Source organism: Podarcis vaucheri (assembly GCF_965113315.1).
Source record: "Podarcis vaucheri genome assembly, chromosome: 15".
Taxonomy (NCBI): Eukaryota; Metazoa; Chordata; class Lepidosauria; order Squamata; family Lacertidae; genus Podarcis; species Podarcis vaucheri.
Window position 1 is genome coordinate 43,320,139 of NC_138753.1, and position 20,778 is coordinate 43,340,916.

The following is a 20,778-nucleotide window of genomic DNA, read 5'->3' on the forward strand; positions in this document are numbered from 1 at the left end:
CAGTGCCGTGCAAATATCCTCCCCCTACCCATGTACTTTATTTATGTGGCCGTTCAGTACTGTTTTACTTCTGTGAATTGGTTTTTTAAAAGAGTTTTTACTGAGTTTTTCAATACAAAAAAAGAAAGTCTATATGACTGCATGCCATCAATAGTAAGGTGAATTAAACATAATAAGTATGAATTTTTATTTCTCTGTTTATTTCTCTTTTTGTTTATTCCGTGCCACTGAGCCACTGAGTTCTCCTCTGCTTTCTGGTGGTCTTTTTCACTCCCCTAGGTTTGTGTCATTTGCAATTTTTAATTGTACTTTTAATTGCAAACTGAATCAAGCTGATTTGGGTCAATTTGGGATTGGACCAGAATGGGATGAAATAGCCCGAAACACCCCAGGTCAGATTGGGCCCACCTGACGTGATCTGGGGCTGTCAAAAGGGGAAGGGGGTTGGTAAGGGGTTGAGGAGAGGAAGGGGATTAAAATGCACATCCAGGTTGCCCCTTTCCCCCTCCACAACCACGTTTCATTGCCTTTTTAAAGCTATGTAAAGCCTTTGATTCAGTTCAGGGTCCATGTCAGATTGGGGCCACCCCAAAGTACAGAAATTAGGGGCCATTCACAGTCCTAATTAATGTTTGTGTGCGTTGAGCTGGATAACACTTGGGGGCTCCTTTGAACTCCACAAGTATATGATGCCATGAAATGAATACATTAAAATAATTCCTAGCATTGAATTTGCCCTTTTCATAGTATCCTTGTAGGCCAGGTTGAAAATTTCCAGTGAGTTCTGCACTGCATATATAAGATACTGAGCAATTAATTTTTAACAGCTTGTTCATTCCCCTTAGTCCTTCTTTCACATTCTCTAGCCCCTTCCCCTTTCTCCCCCTCTCTTCCTTCGGGTGTCTGTGACATTAGGGTTTGTCACTCATTGCATATGAGTTGGGGCTCAGCTAGACTGGTAAAGAAAAAGCGATTTGTATGCGTTGTATATGCGATTTAGCACTGTGTCACCAGATAGCGATGTGGAGTCCCATTTTTCTCGACCTGTTTTCGCTGTTTTAATTTGCAACGCTTTAAACGGAAACGCTTCTTTGATGTGTCTGGATCCAGCCTTGGAGTTCCAGTGTATATCACTTTGCATCTGAACACATGTGCTCTTTGATGCATGTGAAAGAAGCACACAAGACAAAAAAGTTCAGGAACAGGACGCTCTTCCAGAATTTGTCTGCCTTTCTGTTGCCAGCTTGCCTTCTTTTTGCACAGCATGCACAGTCAGTGTGCAATCTTTGTTCCAGCAGCTGCATATGGGATTTTCTCTGCAGCATTATTCTTGGCAGCCGTGCTCGGATGCAGCACTATTTCCACTCTGTATGCATAAATGGCATTTTGCAAGCTGTATGCTGGGTGTGTCCTTTGGTAATGAAACTGTTAGGTTGTATCTGAATACCCAGTGATGGTTGATTTCCATGGGGGAAATTTAATTGCGATGGCTCTTCTGATCTAAAACCCAGCAGCTAAATGTATCATACCTGAGATGCTTTGCTTGCCTTCTTTTAAGGTTCATCATCAAAAGTAAACTCTGAAAAATATGGAAGTAGAATCACAGTGTTTAATACAGCAGTGGGGGCGGGGAGCAATGACTCTTAAAGTGATATCATAGTGTGTTAAATGTCCAGGTTTTTGGTTTCTAATCCCCTATATGTCCATTGTGCTTCCTGTCTACTGAATCCCATAAAGCAGCATAGCTGTCAACTTTTCCCTTTTCTTGCGAGGAATCCTATTCAGAATAAGGGAATTTCCCTTTAAAAAAGGGAAACGTTGACAGCTATGTAAAGCAGGAAAACTTGGCGGCTCTCCAGATGTTTTGGGACTACAATTCCAATCATCCCTGCCGACTGGTCCTATTAGCTAGGGATCATGGGAGTTGCAGGCCAAAAACATCTGGCGGGCCGAGGTTGAGGAAGCCTGCCATAAAATGTGATAACTTCACTGAAAACTGAATGCCTCCTTCTAGAGGGAAAGTGGTGGAAACACCTGACATGTCTTCAGCTGATTGACATGAGAGCTTTTGCTGTATGTGATTCTGTGAATGAGGACTATAGGTTTTTAATGCAAGATTAGAAGAATTCCATAGGCATGAACTTGTGCACACATTACATTTCTACAGCATCTACTGCAAGATTGTTTTATCTCATATCATCTGAAGCAGGAGTGGAGAAAGTGTAGTATTCCAGATATCATTGGACTTCAACTTCCACCATCTCCTGTCCACATGACCAACGTGCAAGGATGTTGGGAGTTGGAGGCCAGCAACATTTGGAGGGCCACAGGTTCCCCATTCCTGATCTAAAGGTACATGTTATAATTTGCTATAGCTAAGCTATACCAGTCTAGGTCTGGTTAGTTCCTGGATCACCTAGTATATATATATATATATAGATAGATAGATAGAGAGAGAGAGAGAGAGAGATAGCTTTGATATCAATCACAGAAGTTAAGACAGAAATATAATGAAATGAATTGTCCCCTCTATTGCCAGTGTTCAGGTTCTGAGTTTCGAAACAGCAGCTCCACTTTTGCACAAGAGGAAAGAATGAACAGGCTTGAAAGAACTACAAGGTTCACAAAACTACAAACTTTTAGAAGGAACCTTAAGGTGGGAATACACCCCCAAACACCCCACCGAGGAGTGAGTGTGGTCAATAGTCATAGAATGCTGACTATCAGGGGTGGAGTGGGAGGAATCACTGGAATGGAGTGGAGTGGTTGGAACCAGCACTACACACTGCAACATTTAGTTGCATGTGCCATTTGTAAATAATAATACTTTTGCTTTTTAGATGTGCACTATCATCACTATAACATATATTTATTCATAATTGTTGCAGTGTAGAAAGACTTCCACCTAATGTATAAAAATAATTAACAAGGAGCAGTATGAACTTGCGGCTCACATGGAGAAAGAGATGCTCCAGGTTGGGATCAGGGAGAATTTCTAATCACTTCACACTTTCCAAAAAGAAAAAGGGAAAAAAAGAACTGAAAAAAGGAAATCCTTCCAAATTAACCCTTCTCAGAATTTGGCAATGCAGTTCTCCAGCCAAGCAATGTGTACAAGGTGATGTACCCATAGAAACGCATATTTTGGTGAGAATAGCATAAAACAATGCATTATTTTAGGGAAAATAGCTTGCAAAATGGTATTAAAATGCCAGTGAATTTTCATGAAGACTTTAGAAAAAAGTACTGAGCTTAAGATTGGAAAAATGGGAAACAGAGAAAATCGACAGATTCACTCATCCCTACCCTTTGTACATAGCCACCAAAGAGTAGAAAGTGAAGTCTTTCACAGTGTGGAAACAGGGACTGAAACCAGTCATCTGTATTACTGTACCTAATTTTATACCATTCTTTCCAGCTGGTTTGAACAAGTATGGAACAAATTAAGCTTGATCAGTATTAGACATACTGGCATTGTGATTTGATTGCACAACGTAGGCAGCAGCATAGATCTTTTCAGACATTAACAGGCTTTTGTCCTAGAGCTTTCTATGTAAATTGAAGTGGGGAGGGAAACATATAAAGTGAATTAAATCCATTGATTTCTGTAGGTCTGCTCTGAGTATGACTATTGTTGGATCTCACCATGATAAATACAATGGGGCTGCTGAAATGAAAAAAGATGATGAAGTTGACAACTGGCTAGTTGAAGGATTCTCTCCCTAACTCACATTATTTTGGCATGTTAGGCAATCCAAATTTTTCAATACTGATACATTTCCATTGCTGAAGAAACCAGTTGGGTAAGTGACTCCACAGGAGCATCGTGTGTGTTCTGCTGAGTTGCAATCGGTTGGCCTGCGCAGAGGACTTTACAGAGGAAACCCTCCCTCATTGAAAGGACCATGAGCTGGCCCCAGTGCCATCTCATGTGGGCATCAGGACTGGTTTGGCCCTGATCACCGTGCCAGTCTGTCTGCATCCCCTTCCACCCCAGCTGCTATATGTCATTTAGCAAAGACAAGGGAAAGATGATAGACTAATTAATTCAGGGCACAGGGCAACCTTTACAGTAGATTCCTATATCTGGCTACTCAGAAGTAAGTTCCATTACTTTCAAGAGATTCAAGAATAGTTTCCTGTTTGAAAGCTACTTGACTTTGACTGGATAACACCCTAAACATAATACACCATCCGGACTTGATAGTCGTGTTCTTCACATTTTTACTTTTTGCTTCTAACCTCCCATACGTCAAATTATTTATATTCCATTACAGAGCGTAATGGAATATAGATTGCATCTTTATTGATCTATAACTTAACTGTTTCTTAGCTATATAAAATATCATGGCTTTTGTCAGGGGATGATTAGCTGCTTGTGCTTAAAATTGTGCCCCTTCAGAGTTTGTGCGGCCCCACAAACCTCTGTGTGTGACAGAGCTCCTCAGACATGTCTGCTCTAGTCACTAGTAGAGTCTGACAGTGGCTGCCTGCGGAAGCGCTTCCAGCAAAGAAGTTCCTTAACGGAAACGCGTCTCCTGGACTCACGACGTGGCAGCTTCCGGCGAAGCATGGGTCTCCCTGCAGTTGCTTCTGACACCTCCCCGCTATTTTCGCTGGATGTGTCTCTCACCCCTTTCTCTCCCCTGCTGTTTCCTGCCTGGGCTGCTGCGTCTCTCTCAGCATTACTGAGATCCTCCTCCAGAGACCCCTCGCTCCCCCTCCTTGTCCCTGCTTTAGCTGCTGACTCTCTCCCAGTCTCTGGGAGCCCTACCAACTCCCTTTCCTCTGATGTCAGTTCCCTGACAGCTTTGTAATGTGTTTAGCAGGAGAGCTACCATTTTTACGTTTTAAACTTGGATAAGATGTATGACAAGCTGGAGGAGATCATATATATATATATATATATATATATATATATATATATATATATATGAGAGAATGATCTTGTCCTTCTGGAAGAAACATTCTGCTAATGAGATTATAATGCTGCCCTCCATGACCTTACTTCACATCACTTTTACCAACAAGAAAGATGCCCTCTGCTTTGAAAAAGAGACCTTTGTCTTATGCTAGATTGCTGTTTTTTGTTGTTGTTTAAATGTACTAGTGCAATTTCAGTTCCATTAATCTGATACCACAACAGCAGATGGAGGAGATAGGATTTATTCAGGAGTGGAGAGATGTTTTCAGCCAGAGGGCAACCTTCCTGAAGGCTTGATGTAAGTTAAATGTAGTAAGTCAGGACTGCCTGTGTGTTCTTTTTAGGAAAAATGTATTTTAAAAGTAACAGATTTAAAAATTAACAAATCTAAGATGGTCTTCTGCTTAAGACAGGTGTGGGAAACCTTTAGCCCTCCAGACAGGTCAGACTTTGGTAATGTGGCACCCTGAGTGAGGACAAAATTACCCCCCCCCCCATTTTTCTTCTTCTTTTCACAATAATTCCTTTTGGTACAGTTGTTTTTTTATGGATCTTCTCAGTAGGTGCCTATAAAATATAGGTATTATAATAATTATTATTACTACTAGGTATTACTACTGCTACTACTATTATTTCGCACCCCCCGTGCGGCAGAATTGCTCTCACCACCCTAAAAGTGCAGCTGCGCCAGATGTCACTGAACTACAACTCCCACCATCCCCAGCCCCTGGCCCTGATTGCTGGGGCTGAAAGGCAGTTGCCATTCAACAACATCTGGAGGGCTTATGGTCCCCTCTCTGGTTGAAAAACGTAAGAAGGGCCCTACTGGATCACAGCAAAGGCCTGTACACAGCAGGCAACATCACGGCAGCCTTCTTTCCCCCTGAACAAAGATGGACGGATCTGTCCATTTCTGTATCTCTGAGTTTCTCACTCCTCCAATCTTAAAATCACTTTGCCACATTTCTGTATCAGTTCGCAATTGTTCAAAAATGTCTTCATGATTTTTTGTGTGTCAGCATTTTAGTGTGCTTTTTTCTTAACATATCATTCTTGCAAGAAGCTTCCCATTTTTGCATGGAATTTCTATTTTTCTTTTTTTTTCTTTTAGCATTTTTGCATTATTTTCATGAACACATCCACTTTTATGCACACATTACACAAATATACAGGCAGAAGAGGGCAGAACAAGGGTGGAACATGGCAGGGCAGCCTTAGGTGTGCTCTGCTGACGTGTGCAATCACCCAGAACCAGGGGACCAACTTGTGCCAAAGATTGAGGGGACCCGGTGTCATCGGGAGAAGGCTGAGCTGAGCCCAGTGCAGCTCTTCCTCTCTCACACTTCATCTCCTTCCACAGCAGGAGGAGGAGTGCACTCTGCTCTCAGCCTCCTCCTTCTCCTCCTCAATATTGCTCCCCTGGCCCCCAGCCAAAAGATATTGGGGCGCACAACAGCTTGGCCCCCATGAGTTGGTCTCCTGCCCAGAGCACAACCTCCATGCAAATCAAGGGGGGTCTTATGCATTTTTCCACACATTTCTTTGGCAACCACATCACAAAATTTGGAGAAGTGTGAATTTTGAAAGACAGCGGGTTCGCACATTTTTGCATAATGTACAATTTGGGTAGGCTCACATTAAAATACAAACAGAAATTAACCCTTCCCCTAACCCCTCCCTTCAAGATCTCATTTAAAACATTGTTTCCAGAGTCGTGGATTGCTATATAATAGAGTGATTTCTTGGTTACTGTTTAAGTTTAGCAGCATTCTTGGCCCTGCACATTTTCATTAAAATAGCCTTTAGCAGTCATGAGAGTAGATGAGAGATTCCCACAAATCATAAGGGGAGGGGTCATTTTCGGGAGGTGTGGGAAAGAGTCTTTCTTTCTCTGTCCTCCCTAGCTGATTCTCTGACCAAAGGGCTGAAATATATCTCAGGGAAAAAATCCATTCTGGTTTCCATCTTTTAAATAAGTAATGAGGAGCTTCCATTCCATTGCTTTCAGGCTGCTGCTGTGGGGGGGGGCAGGGGGGGCGGAGATTACATGCATCTCACCCAAAGAGGAGCTTAAAATGTGGCTTTAAAATTGGGAAGAAAAAGGGAAGAATAGGAGAGAGGGAGGAAATGGATATGTTGAGATGAGAATCCTCTGTGTATGGACAACACACTTGCAGCAGATTTGGATCTTGCCCCTTATATTGTGTGGATGGTCACCTTTCCCTTCAGTACTTTGCAAAGCCACCATTTCTTCCGCCTGCTGCTGGATCTGCACATTTATCCCACTCTCCAGCTGTTTCTTCATTTTCCTTCTTGGCTTATTAAATGTTGGCTCATTTAAGGCAGAGGTCACCAATGTGGTGCTTGTGGGCATCACTGTCCCCACCAGTGCCATCTACTGTGCCTGCTAAAGGTCTCAGTAACATCCCCTCAGATCTCCTCTGTACATGGGGAGTTGTTTGCTCTTCCTGCTCAATTCCTGTTCACCCAGCCTCTCCTGCACACCCCCTTCCATAGCAGCCATTTTGTGTTAAGCTACACTCCCATGGCAGCCCTTTTGGAACCTGTGCTCACGGCACCTTCTCAACATTCCAAATGCGCCCAAGAAGTTTGGTGGTCATAATTCAAGGCATTATGCACCACTTTCCTATGGATATGTTCTGTGTTGTTTGTCACACGTGATGCTACTCAGTCAGGGAGCATCCATGCAGTGAATGGGATGGTGTCATGATGCTGTAAGCAGAGTTAGTTACGTGATGGCATCACTGAGGGCAAGTGAGGGCCACGGAGAGTGTGGACAAGTAATGGTAATGTAAATGAATAAGCACATGTTCTGCAGAGGGGAAACACTAAAAGGAGAGGATTGCCCAATGGTGGCTGGTGGGCAACAGAAGGAGAGGGTTGGGGAGCATTTTGCTGAAAATATTCGTGACATCTTGTGGGTAGTCCTGACTCAACTCCACTTTCCAAAATTAGTAATGATGAGAGTTGATTGGCAAATAGCATTTGCAAGGGGTTGGTAGATTTAGTATCAGCAAGGGCTTGCAGCCATTTTCATCACGGTACAGAGATCAGCACCATGGAAAGAAGATGTACCTCTGCTGCACTGATTCAGAGTTTATCATATGGCAGTAAGAAACAGACTTCACACTTGCAATGTTATGCATGCTTAAGGATGAGAGTCCTTCATTGCAGTGGATTGTACTGAATGACCCTCAGGCTCTCTTCCAACTCTACAACTTTATGACTGCATTTGCATGAAAATGGGTGATTCACCTCCCTTCATCTTTCCTGTGCTTCTTTTAGATACAAACTGTATATGTGTTCTGCCTGAACTGCACTCTAGTATTATTAATATTTTAGCTCTGTTTTCCACATCACTCTGTACTGCAGAACCCGGCTGATGCTGGCATGATAATTTCTGGCAAATTACAGGCGTCCCAAAGATCGGGTGATCGCCGGATGATTCAGACATGAGGGCTCGTCAGCAGTTCTCTTAAGGACAGGGTTTTCCTGCTGCTGCAGAGGACACACTTTCTGAAAAGACTGTGGGGTTCCAGTGCCCTTATGGCTTTGCTGTTAGCTTAGCATTGTTTTTTTTTGGGGGGGGGGGAGAGAACTTGTGGCAACTACAGTAGCATTCTGAATAGCCACATGCTCATGGGAAGTCCTCCCTTTTATTTCCCTATGACAAAATTTGCTTGGCCCTGTCAGATGTTGATTGATCCTGTTTGTGCTGTCATGCTATTTGTGTTTATGATTGCTAAAACTCCAGATTTTCTGAGTGTCACACTAAGGAAACAATCATAACCCCTGGCAGGCAGCATTGGGGCTTAATGAAACAGTGGAGCCACATCCACATCCAGACAAGAGCTCAGCCCCTCATGCAGGACAGGACACAAGCATGGGGAGGGGGCAGAGGAAAGGTCTCTGTGTTTTCTCTGCCAGTACCAGACTGGCACAGGAAACCAGCCTAGATCAGGGCTCTCATCACAACTTTCCAGTAGAAGGACTGGCTTTGGATCTAGAAAATCTTTGCCTTCTCACCTCCCCAAAGTGCTGTGTTTTCAGGGCTTACAAAGAAACTCCAAGTTTCTTTGGAACTTCATGGACTTTGGTGTCTGTGCCCTCCAGGCTGTAGGCTCAAGTCTTAAAGGCACAGCTTGTCTGTTGGTTCCATTTCATAGTCATTGATTTCTCCTCTAAATCAGCAGTGGGCTCACCAGGCCTCTCCATTTGACCCTTGAAGCCATTTCAACCAAACCATGCATAGAATCATAGAATCATAGAGTTGGAAGAGACCACAAGGGCCATCGAGTCCAACCCCCTGCCAAGCAGGAAACCTACTTACCCATGCCTACTTACCCTGCCTTATCTGAAAAGGAGCTTTCAGACACTGCTGATCAGATGATCGGGGCACCTGTAAAGCCCCAAGGTCCACAAGGTCCAGCAATCAGCTGGTTGTCAAGTCTTGCAGAGCCCTGTGCACAACACATTGCAGGACCCAACCATCAGCGCATCATTGGCTCTTTGTGGACTGTTTCCCCCCCCCCCCACAGTTTGATTTCAAACCATGTGGGCAAAGACAAGTCTCTCAACATCACTGTGGTACCAGGTGACAGGCTTGACTCACAGTAGGTGGGGGAGATAATGATCTGGCCAGTCAGATCCAGTTCACCACCCCCACTCTAAATCATCATTTTCTGTCTTTCTCTGCTGAATCCAAGGTCTATCACACCAAGACAATGCTGCAGTGGTTTGCTGTTGTGGTTCTTATCTTTTCTGTTAGAGGATAAAATAATTCTGCTATTCAAAGGAGGGGGGGAGAGAGAGAGAAATCCCACAGAAACTTATTTTCTTTTCCCCAATAGTGGTTATTGATGTATCAGTCAATATTCTAACCTTTGCCTTTCCCCACTCTAGAGACTCCTGAAAGGCAGAGGTCATATATTACAGAGAATTATTTATGGATCTCGTGTCAGTTACTATGTGTCAATATCCTGGTTGTTTTCTGAAGAATACTCTAAAAGCCATCCGGTGGTCCCAGTCCTTGTTGGCTGGCCCATTTTCTTGTCTTTGAGTGCACGGGCACTCATATGGAGATGGGAGGCCCCATTTAGGCAACCCTGGGGAGGCTGTCAATAAGCTTGTAATTAACCATGAATGCCCTTTATCTATCAGTAATACATAGCTGATGGCTGAGATTGACAATTGCAGAAGGTTCCAAACTAGGATATTGCATAACTATCTTGGAGATTTTTTTTTAAAAAAAGAGATAGAGGAGTCAACACCGCCCCCCCCATTTCACTGAATCGCTTTGGTGACCCATCCACTGATTTACACAAGTGTGGTGTAGTGGCTTCAAGTCTTGGGTTTAAACCCCATCTGAGTCATAAAGGTTTCTAGGTTAGGCTCTCCAGATACTCCCATCATCCATGACCGTTGGCCATGCTGCCTGAGGCTGGTGGCAGTTGTCGTCCAAAATATATGGGGGGCACCAGGTTGGGAAGGCTGCCCTGGAACAGTTGTTGTTAGGGTTGTGCACACCCTCTTGACCTGATCTGGGTTCCAGTCCAGGACTTCAGGTTGACCCCAACCTGGGCCAATCCAGAGCTGACATGACTCAGATCCAGGCTTTGAACTGATTTGGGTAGTTGTGAGGATAAAAAAGAAGCACGTACCCTGTGAGGCTTTGAGAAAGGAAGGTAATAATCTGTGGTAGCGATTCCTGTCCAAACTACTAGGGGGATTGCTATGAAACTTGTTAGGAATCTGCCCCCTTCTATTACTCCCCCAAATCCCCACCTAGCTGAGGTGCAATTCACTTGACCTCAGAGCTTGCTTAACTCGCACTTGAATAAAAGCAAATGCTGATTGGGCATTTAGGAGTTTCTAATGATTCTCTACGTCTGGTAATAGCTTGGCATGCTGTGGGATGTGGGTAGAGGCAGAGGAAAGAAAATATGGCTCTATTAACCACACAACACTCAGAAGAGAGGGATTATTTTCCCTGTGCCAGAAAGGGGCACCAGAGAGAGGGCCTTTCCAGTGGTGGTGACTGTTGTGCAAACTCCAGAGGAGTTGCCCCCTGTGTTGGTTGTCTCCTGTGTTACAGAGGGCATTTAGTGTTGTTGTTGGTCCCTTGCTGTGGAAGACTCTTCCAGCAGAGATTAAGGATGTAGGAAGAGTCCATTGGATTCACTCAGTGGCCAACCAGAAGCCCATGGGAAGGACCTGAGAGCAGCAGCACTTTTCCCTCTTGTGATCTCCCACAGCTGGTATTCAGAATCTTATGATGCTGGAGGTAGCAAATAGGCATCAGGGTTAGCAGTCACTAAAAGCAGGCACCTTTCCACTTTCAAGTATTGCTTGTGGATCTCTTTATGCTTTGGAAGCTAATTTTTCCTTTTTTCTCTGAATTAGCCTATTGCTTTAATGATTTTCTGTAAATATTAACACTGTTCTATGTTTTAATGCTGTATGCTGCACTGATATATTTTGACAATGGGAATATAGAATTACTTTTATAAGATAAATAAATATGAAGATCCCAGGTTCAATCCCCATAATCTCTGTGCATTTTAAAAGCACATTACTTGGCTGGAGAGGGACATTAAAAAATTTAAATAACTGCAAATTTTGAAAGATGGCTGTCTTTCAGTTCTTGTATTGCCCTCCAGGCCACTATACCTGACTCTTAGAACTCACATGCATTATTAGCCCTGCTTCACACCCCAAATGCTTTTGCCAGGCTGGAATGAATTGAACCCTGATAATGCTTCTTGGTTGCCCAGAGGGCAGAGGGACATCTGAGTGTATGTCAAAACCCCAACCTATTGTACGGAGGTAACTTTTTGTCAGAGGAGAGTGCCAGGGTCAGGTAAGTAATAACTCACATGATGCCAGTGAGGTTAACTCTTTATTCAAAGAAACAAAACAGTCCAGGCCTAATGAGCCCAGTAACTCTCTGCAGTAGATCTTGCTCCAATGAGGCAGTTGCGAGGACTGAAGGTCCCTGCCTTCCCACAGTTCCCTAAGTCTCCTCTTCTCTGAGGTCCTTCCCAAGCAACCTGGGACTCCTTTGTCTTCTCTCTTTCCTCCACCCTCTTCACTCCTCTTCTTGTTCTGGGAGACCAGTAGCGAGGGGACCTGGTCACAACAGAAGGGGAAGGCTCCCTGGCTTCTTTAGCAGTCTGCCTGATCTCTGCCTCTTGGCTCCCCTCTTCTCCAGCCTCCACTTCTGCCTCTGGCTCTGGACTGCTTTCTGCCACAGCCTCTTCCTGCCCACTAAGCCCTGTTACCTCTTTAGCTTCTGATTAAATTGGTTCACCTTTAAATGCAAACTGAATCAAATCCCCCCCCCACACACATATTGGATTCAGCCCCCTGCCAAAGTTCTTGCCATCTTTACTCAGCCTTCTTCCCTTCTGAACTCTGCAGTCTTCTCACTCTGACCACTCATCAGCATCCCACCACCAATCTCCTGGCTCCAAGCTGCCTTTCCTTGGGGCCTCCCCAGATGGTGCCTCCCACCACTCTTCTGCCAATCTATTTATGCATCTAGCCCTGTCCACCATTGGCAGGTGGTCCTCAAAAGTTGCCCAGAAGGTAACGTGGCCCTTGGCCTGAAAAATATCCCCTGCAACATCGCATTCTATCAGAAAGTGTCAATTAAATTGGTTCACCTTTAAATGCAAACTGAATCAAATCCCCCCCCCACACACATATTGGCTTCAGCCCCCAGCCCCCTGCCAAAGTTCTTGCCATCTTTACTCAGCCTTCTTCCCTTCTGAACTCTGCAGTCAGTCAGATAGTCTGGAGCCCAGGTTAAGTTTATGAAAAGATGCAAGATCACAGCTCCCTCTTTGCCCCGGTCTTCCTGCACGTATAATTCCTGTGGTGATGCATTATTGGAAGAAATGGGCTTTACCTATTGATTGCTTTTGGTGCCAGACTGTCTGAGACTTCTGTGCTTTTAGGTTAAAGCTGTCATGGTTAATGCACATGTCTCCAACAGGAAATGTACCAAGATTCATAATTAGTTAAGAGTAAGTGAAGTCTTGTCAGACAAGAGGCAGGCTGTTACTGTAATGCAAAATTGGTGTAGGTGGGTGAGATTCCTTGCAGGCTGTGTTGGTGTCATCCTCTTGCTCCACCTTGTGGTCATGATGCAGAAAAAGGTGAAATGTAGACACTAGATCAGGGGTAGGCAACCGAAGGCCCAAAGGCCAGATGTGGCCCAATCGCCTTCTAAATCCGGCCTGCGGACAGTCCGGGAATCTGTGTTTTTACATGAGCAGAATGTGTCCTTTTATTTAAAATGCATCTCTGGGTTATTTGTGGGGCCTGCCTGGTGTTTTTACATGAGTAGAATGTGTGCTTTTATTCAAATTGCATCTCTGGGTTATTTGTGGGGCATAGGAATTCGTTCTCCCCCCCCATCAAAATCTAGTCTGGCCCACCACATGGTCTGACGGATGGTGGTCTGAGGGATGGTGGACCAATCCCCAAAGGTTGCTGACCCCTGCACTAGAACATGAGTAGGGAGCCTGTAGCCTCCAGATGTTGTTGAACTACAACACCTCTCAGCCCCAGACAGCGTGGCCTATGATTCAGGATGATGGGAGTTGTGGTCCAGCAGCATCTGCCTAACTGACTGGGAGCAGAGGGCTTCAGTTCTATGCTGTTGCTTGTCAAGAGCTTTCCAGGTGCCCAGGGTTCAGTTAAAGCCCATGGGATGCCATCAAGAGGTAATTCCTCCCATGGACTTTATCAGATCAGGAAGCTCGGGCAGCTGGGAAGGCTGCAGAGTAGTGGCAAAACATATGAAGATGCCTAAGGCAGGCCCACACAACATGTGACTTGCCCGGCTGAACAATCCCCACCAATCATGTCCCGTGGCCTGCCAGGGTCTTGGCACTTGCACCCCTCCCTTTCCCTTGCAGTCATAAAATCATAGAATCACGGAATTGTAGTGTTGGAAGGAATGCCAAGGGCCATCTAGTCCAACCCCATGAAATGCAGGAAACTCAGCTAAGCATCCATGACAGATGGCCATTCAGCCTTTGCTTAAAAACCTCCAAGTCTCTGGATGTCAACTGAAAAAAGTTTATTGAGCCTCTCTTGGCAGGATTCACATGGCTAGTGGGGAGCTCTGTTTAGCTACATCCATAAGAATATAAGAAGATGGTCCAGCGGCCAACCATGTACCTATGGGTTGCCCCCAAGCAGGAAGTGAGTGCAGCAGGGCTCTCCCCACCTGCAATTCCCAGTGACCAGTATTCTGCTTAGCAGGTCTGTGACCATATAATAACTGATTGTTTGAGGTGGCATTCAGAGGCATGGTGCCTCCAACAGTGGAAGTAGAAGATAGCCATTGCGACTAGTAGTCAATGGTAGCCTTATCCCCCATGGATCTGTCTAATGATCCATTTATAGACAATCCAAACTGGTGACTACATCTTGGTGGAACACATTCCATATAGTTTAGGTTTTTTCGTCTGTCCCGTGTCTTCTGCACTTCATGCTTCATTCCAGCATTTGAGTTGCTCACAGCTCTTTTCACCCAGAAGAAAAAGTAATATGAAAATGCTACATCTCTTTTTGGAATGTACCGGTAGTTGTAGATTTTAAACAGTAGATGTCAGGGCTGCTTTGCAGATACACAGGTGTACAGTTCTGAAGTACTGTTTTGACCTAAAGTCTAGGTGGGGCACGGCAATGAACAGGAAAGCCCCGCCCCCATCACTTTAATCTGGCCCTGCAGGAAAGGGGTGTGTGATTTTTGTTGGGACTGCAGTGCAGTGAGGAGAGTCCTGCCATCCCAATCCTGATCTCTTTCTCTCTCCCCCCCCCATGTTGTTATTATTAAAAAGGGAGAGTTGTTCAGTACTGTGAGACATGTGTCATCTATTCTATTTTAACAAGGAGAACACTGAATAATGGTTTCAACCTCTGCACTCTTTATTAGTAGTTGCTGTCCACTATACCACCTGAAGCAGGAATAGGGCCCTTTAGATGTCATTGGACTAAATATCCCATCATTCTTGAATATTGGCCAAGTTGGCTGCAGCTGATGGGAGTTTGAGTACCATCAAAATTTGAAAGACACTTGAAAGATTGCCCCACCCTCTATACACCCAACCAATCACTGTGTCCTGCAAGAGAAGACCTCCTGCAGATGCCATCTCATCAGGGGAGACCATTCTGTGTGATATATAAAGTGGGTCTTTAGTGTGGTGGCACCCACCCTTTAGAACCCCTGCCCACTACGCATTCAATGGGCACCATTATCAGCACCATTTTGGGAACCTAATGAAGATCTTCCTTTTCCATCAAGTCTTTTAAGTGGACATTTTGTCTGTCTGAATCTGTGTTGAACTTGTTTGAATTGTTTTTTTAAATGGAATTGTTAAACATGTTTTATATATGTTGAAATGGTTTTAATTGTTCCATACACAGTTGTGCGTGGTGTGGAGAACGTGGACAGAGTTAAGCATTTTCTCCCTCTCTCTTAACACTAGAACTTGTGACACCCAGCGAAGCTGGTCAAGATCCAGGACACACAAAAGAAAGTGCATTGGATACTCCAGATACAAATTAAATTCGTTCTGGGGATCCATCCACAGGGGCGTCTTGCCCATAGAGGCTAGTGGCGTGGGGCGCCAGGGAAGAGGCGGAGGCTGGATGCGGTGGCTCCCAGCATCAGCTCGCCACCCTTGCCTGCCTCTGCCATGCCGCGCCAAAGCAGCGCCGTACCTGGAGCCTCCGCCTGCCATGGCCACCACAGCACAAAGCGGCCAGTTGAGCCGGGAGGTGCCGTGCCCAGCCTCTGCCAAAGGAGCCACCCTCCAGCCACTACTGGGAAACGGGGGGCGCCAGAGGAAGCTTTGCACCATGGCACTGGATATGCTTAAGACGGCCCTGTTCATCTGCAACCCAAAAAGTCCATAGGCAGAAGTCCTCCTTCTGCACATGTGCGCAGTGCGATTGAGCATTTCTGCACATGCAAGTGTGGTGAAACATGGAAGTATACACTTCCGGGTTTGCTGCATTCGTAATCCGAAAGTTACGTATCCAGAGCGGTATGTAACTAGAGGGTCCACTGTACTTCTCCTACACAGTGTTTGGTTAAACTATGGGATTCACTCCCACAAGCAGCGATGGGCACCAACTTGGATGGTTTTAAAAGAGGATTAGACAAAATAATGGAGGGGAAGGCCATGTTCTGCCTCCACTGTCACAGCAATATGCTCAGAATCCCAAGTGGGGAGAGGCCTCTTCAGCCTAGTGAAAGCAGTGAGTGGGGGAATGCAGAGAGGAAGGATAGCACAATAGCATGACTCCCGTCTCACCTAGTGGCACACCCACCCAATGAGATCTTGTTCTGTGACAAATTAACAGCCTGGGCTGAGTTGTGTTTGTTCTAGAGCACCATAAGGCCTTCAAATCGCCACAATACAATAACACATTTGTATTCCACACCATTTGTTACATTACAAATGAAAACAAAATATAGAATGTTTTGTGTGTGTCCCTTAATTGTGCTGCTTTAAGGGTCAATATTAATTTTATTTTTCATGCTTAAGGTTTTGTTTTGACATTCTGCAATGTTCTTTATTTGCCATGCTGAGATAGGGTCATAAACCTAGACATTTTTCAGAAATGTAAATTGGCAAAGAAGCAATTTAAACAAAATAAAATGATGGATAAATAGACAAGATACTCTACTGCAGGGGTTTTGTCTCCCCCGGAAAAGTTTAGACTTTATATAATAACATTTTAAATACAGATATATTTGTAAATACACTTTCTCCATAGATAACAATATAACATTTCAAAATCTCCATTCACCAGATGCAAAATCACTTAAAAAGTAAAGGTAAAGGGACCCCTGACCATTAGGTCCAGTCGTGACCAACTCTGGGGTTGCAGCACTCATCTCACTTTATAGGCCGAGGGAGCCGGCGTACAGCTCCCTCATGTGGCCAGCATGACTAAGCCGCTTCTAGCAAACCAGAGCAGCACACGGAAACGCCGTTTACCTTCCCGCCGGAGCGGTACCTATTTATCTACTTGCACTTTGACGTGCTTTCGAACTGCTAGGTTGGCAGGAGCAGGGACCGAGCAACGGGAGCTCACACCGTGGCAGGGATTTGAACCGCCGACCTTCTGATCGGCAAGTCCTAGGCTCTGTGGTTTAACCCACAGCGCCACCCACATCCCGCAAAATCACTTACAGTACATTAAAAAAATAGCTCCACCAAGGTGGGGTGGGGAAACACAGCACAGAAGAAATAATCAATAGAAAACTCATGGCTGGAGAAAAGGGATATGAGCTAGCAAGAATCTTTCTTGACCTGCCCCCTTTGAAATGCATGGAGGATGCATCTGAGAGTACAACTGCAGAAGATTCCATATATGCTGCTAAAGACAGTGGGTCTGCTCCATACCTTCCATGAGCCCTTTTCCTGCCTGGAGTGTGTCCTTGACAGAAAAACAAGAGATAGTGCTGTGTCATCAGCAAAGGCAGCAGGGATGCTGTCCCCAGACACCTGAGCTTTAAAAGCAGAGTAGAGAGTTGACAGGGCGGTGGCTTTATCTTTATGTTTAAACATTATCACTCTCTAAAAATGTGACTTGTAGCTGAAACTTGGCAATCTTCTATTTGTGTATCTGGCTTATAGGCAGGGACAGCCGCAAGGGAGAAATGGTGATGCCCAATGATTCCTTTAGCCCTGCTTTCCCTCTTCTTGCCTGCCTGCTCCTTCTCCTCAGGCCAAGAGACCTGATCTCTAAGGCTTCATGTCCACAAGCAGTGGGATGAGGTGGTAGAGCCCTGGAGGGGATGGCAGAATAGATGGGACTACTTGAGGCTGAAGGTGGGAGGCAGGTGCCATTTGAGTGTGTTCCCCATGTCGAAGCACTCCCTGCAAGCAGAAAAGCAGCACACCCGGGGAAATGTTGTGGCCAGCTTGTCTCTTTGCTTTATTTGCTCTACTTGCAGGGAATCACTCTCTTTCTCAAACACACTCGCCACTCTATTACCTCTGAGCTAAGCAGTGGGGATACTAAGATTAGAAGGGGCTACAGAGGGAGTTGGTAACATGGTGTCATGTGCAAGGCTAAAATTTTCTGTCCCCCAAATGGATCTTCTCAGTTTTGTGCCCTGTCTGCTCAGTGCCTTGTGGGGAGGAACTGTCCGCACAACCCTGATTCTGGCGCTGGCTGCAGAGGGAAAAAAGCAGCAGCGAGGGTTAACTCCTTCCCCACTGCTGCTGCTGCTTTTCCATAAATGCTCACCATGACTCCACATTCACAACTCTTGTATTTAAGGCCCAAACTCTGGTTGCATCTGAACTACTGATAAATAAAGACCATCTTACAGCTCTCTGTATGCACAGTATTCTGATTGTACTCTTTGCCTGGTGACAAGCACTGTGCTCAGTTTTGAAGACTGTATCAGAAATACAGTATTTTGAGGTCTTATCTGTGCTGTGAATGTAACAAAATACATGAACAGGTGGTTGAGAATGCTGGTCCACGAAGAGACACGTGCTATGGATTTTTGATTCTGTGCCTTGTGCGGTATCCTTTAATTTCGCAGATTAGTCTTTCGACCTGATCTTCCTTCAGAGAGCTCTGTACAGCTTGTGGGTCAAGGAATCTAGGTGAGCTTTCCAGTTAGGCAATTTAGACTGTTCCCTGGTTTTACGTTGTAATGTGCTTACTTCAAAATGTGGTTAAACCAGCCCTTCTGCAGTCATGTTCATTCTGCTGAGTCAAACCCTCGTCACCTGCCCTAAAGTCCTGCTCTGGTGGCATTTCTGTTCCAGCCAGCCCCGAGTTCTGCTCTTTCCAAATTCCAATTTAACCAGAGAAAAATCTGTAATTAATTTCAGAATCAAACCACACCATTAGTTTTGGTTTATATGCATCTTCTGTCTACCACTTTTCTGGTCCCGATGTGCATATCTCTCAGTAAAAAACTTCAGAAAAGCAATCCTGATATGATCCCATCCCGCACTACAATGCAGGGTGTGTTACTGATGTATCCCAAGGATTCTTGATGCAACTGTGCATATGATCACATCATGCTTGCTTTGGTGATGCAGAGGGAAGGAGACATGAATTAACTGAAAAGTAAGCAAACTGCGGGCACACAGTGTTCCGTGTGAGGAGAGAGCAAGCAATGGAGAATCCTTATCAAAAAACAGTGAAAGGTAATTCTTCTGACCTAACAAGTCTATACTTCTAGTTGTGTTGGTGTACCTGATTTTTTTTTATATTGCACGAAGTACATTGGATCCCATTGCTCCCCCGCTAATTTCTACAGTAATCATTTCACTACTGACCTTTTCATAGAGTTAACCCAAAAAGAAAGAATATACTGTTGTATTCCAACTTATTTCACAGCCACATACAAATCAAGTGCTTAAAGCATATGTGAGCATTTGAATAGTAGTGTTTCTTAAGTTTACACTCTATGATAAATAAACTATTTAAAATGGAACTCTAGTCTAAGCAAGTGCTAACAAGGATGCCTTCTATCATTTAGGGTTGCCAACTGCCCTGCTCCTCTGCCTTTAACAGCAGCTTGGATGGAAAGAATCAGCATTTGAGAGAGAAACACAGTCACCTGCAGATCAAGCTGTTGTTAAATGCACAGGAGCAGTGCTGGTAAAAGAAGCTGGCAGCACTAGTACCATTGCACATTATGGAAGCTGTTTTGCAGTAAATGTGTGAAGCACAAGAGATTTGGAGTCTGAGCATCCTGAGAAAGTGAAAGTTTGTGGATGCATCAAGGTGGAGAGAAGGGTCAAACAGTTTGACTTTTCCCCATTTTAATAGCCTGCATTGTTTTTTGAGGGATTGTTCAAGGCATGGTGGTATGCTCTCACTCCACGAAAATAAGATGAGCAGTTCAGTAGTCAGGGAAAAATCCCACTCCTAATCCCATAAAGCTTTGAGCAGCCTCCAAAAACCTCAGGTCTTGTCCACAGGTGGCAGTGATGGGCGATCACAACTGGCATGGAGACCACTGGCCCAGAAAGAAACTTCATTGCTTAAAACTACGTGGCTCAGTTCACCGTTTCTTTTGTACCAGGATCTCCTAAATCATGATTCTATCACTACGGATACATTGCAAAATGCTTGAATATTGCACCTTTCAGTTACTTGCTGAAGAGTCAGGAGGGTTGCAGGCAACAATACTCTGAACACAAATACTTCAGTTCCTTTTGCAGACAAAACCATTAGACCTTTTAAAGCAAAGCTTGTTCTGTTTTCTTCACAGATGGAGAAGCCATGGGGATTGGTGATGGGGGGGAAAGGTTCCTTGAAACTGGAGAACAGTATTTGGTTTGGTCCTTCATTTGCTTCATATCTTGGGGTTACCTGGGGGCTTCAATGCCTAAGACAAAAGCAAAGAGATGCATGCTGAAGTCAAAGAAAAGAAAAAGTTTCCCAAGTTTCTCCATGTCGCAGTCCTAAGCACACTACCTATTTTTTTAGCTATTTTAGTTTGATTAAGCTAGTTATACAAAAATGGAGGTGCTCAAGACAGCTTGCATAAAAGCCCAATAAAAGCAATAATAAAATCATTATACATACAAATTGACAAGAAGTGTGAAAATAGCATCTTAAAAACAAAAAACAAAACTCCTCCATCATATTTCTCTGGCTACGTAGATTGATATATGCTCTTCACCTTTGCTCTGATATATTTGTACACACATGCAGATCCCACAGATTCAGCTATCCAGACGGAAAGCACCTTTTACTTCCTTGTTTGCCTTTTGTTGGTTAGCTGAGGAATGGAGGGAGGGAGGGGTAGTGATAAGACAAATTAGTGA

At 44.5% G+C, this 20,778-nt stretch overlaps 1 protein-coding gene across 1 annotated transcript in view; it reads right to left on the bottom strand.

Moving 5' to 3' along the window:
• Positions 1–16,474: 16,474 nt before the first annotated feature.
• ADAM28 (ADAM metallopeptidase domain 28) overlaps positions 16,475–20,778 on the bottom strand; it is a 74,891-nt gene continuing 70,587 nt past the window's right edge. Inside the window, exon 25 of the mRNA XM_082200303.1 lies at positions 16,475–20,336. Within this exon, the coding sequence (XP_082056429.1) occupies positions 20,304–20,336 (33 nt within the window). The 3' untranslated portion in view covers positions 16,475–20,303. The remainder of the gene's footprint in view (positions 20,337–20,778) is intronic.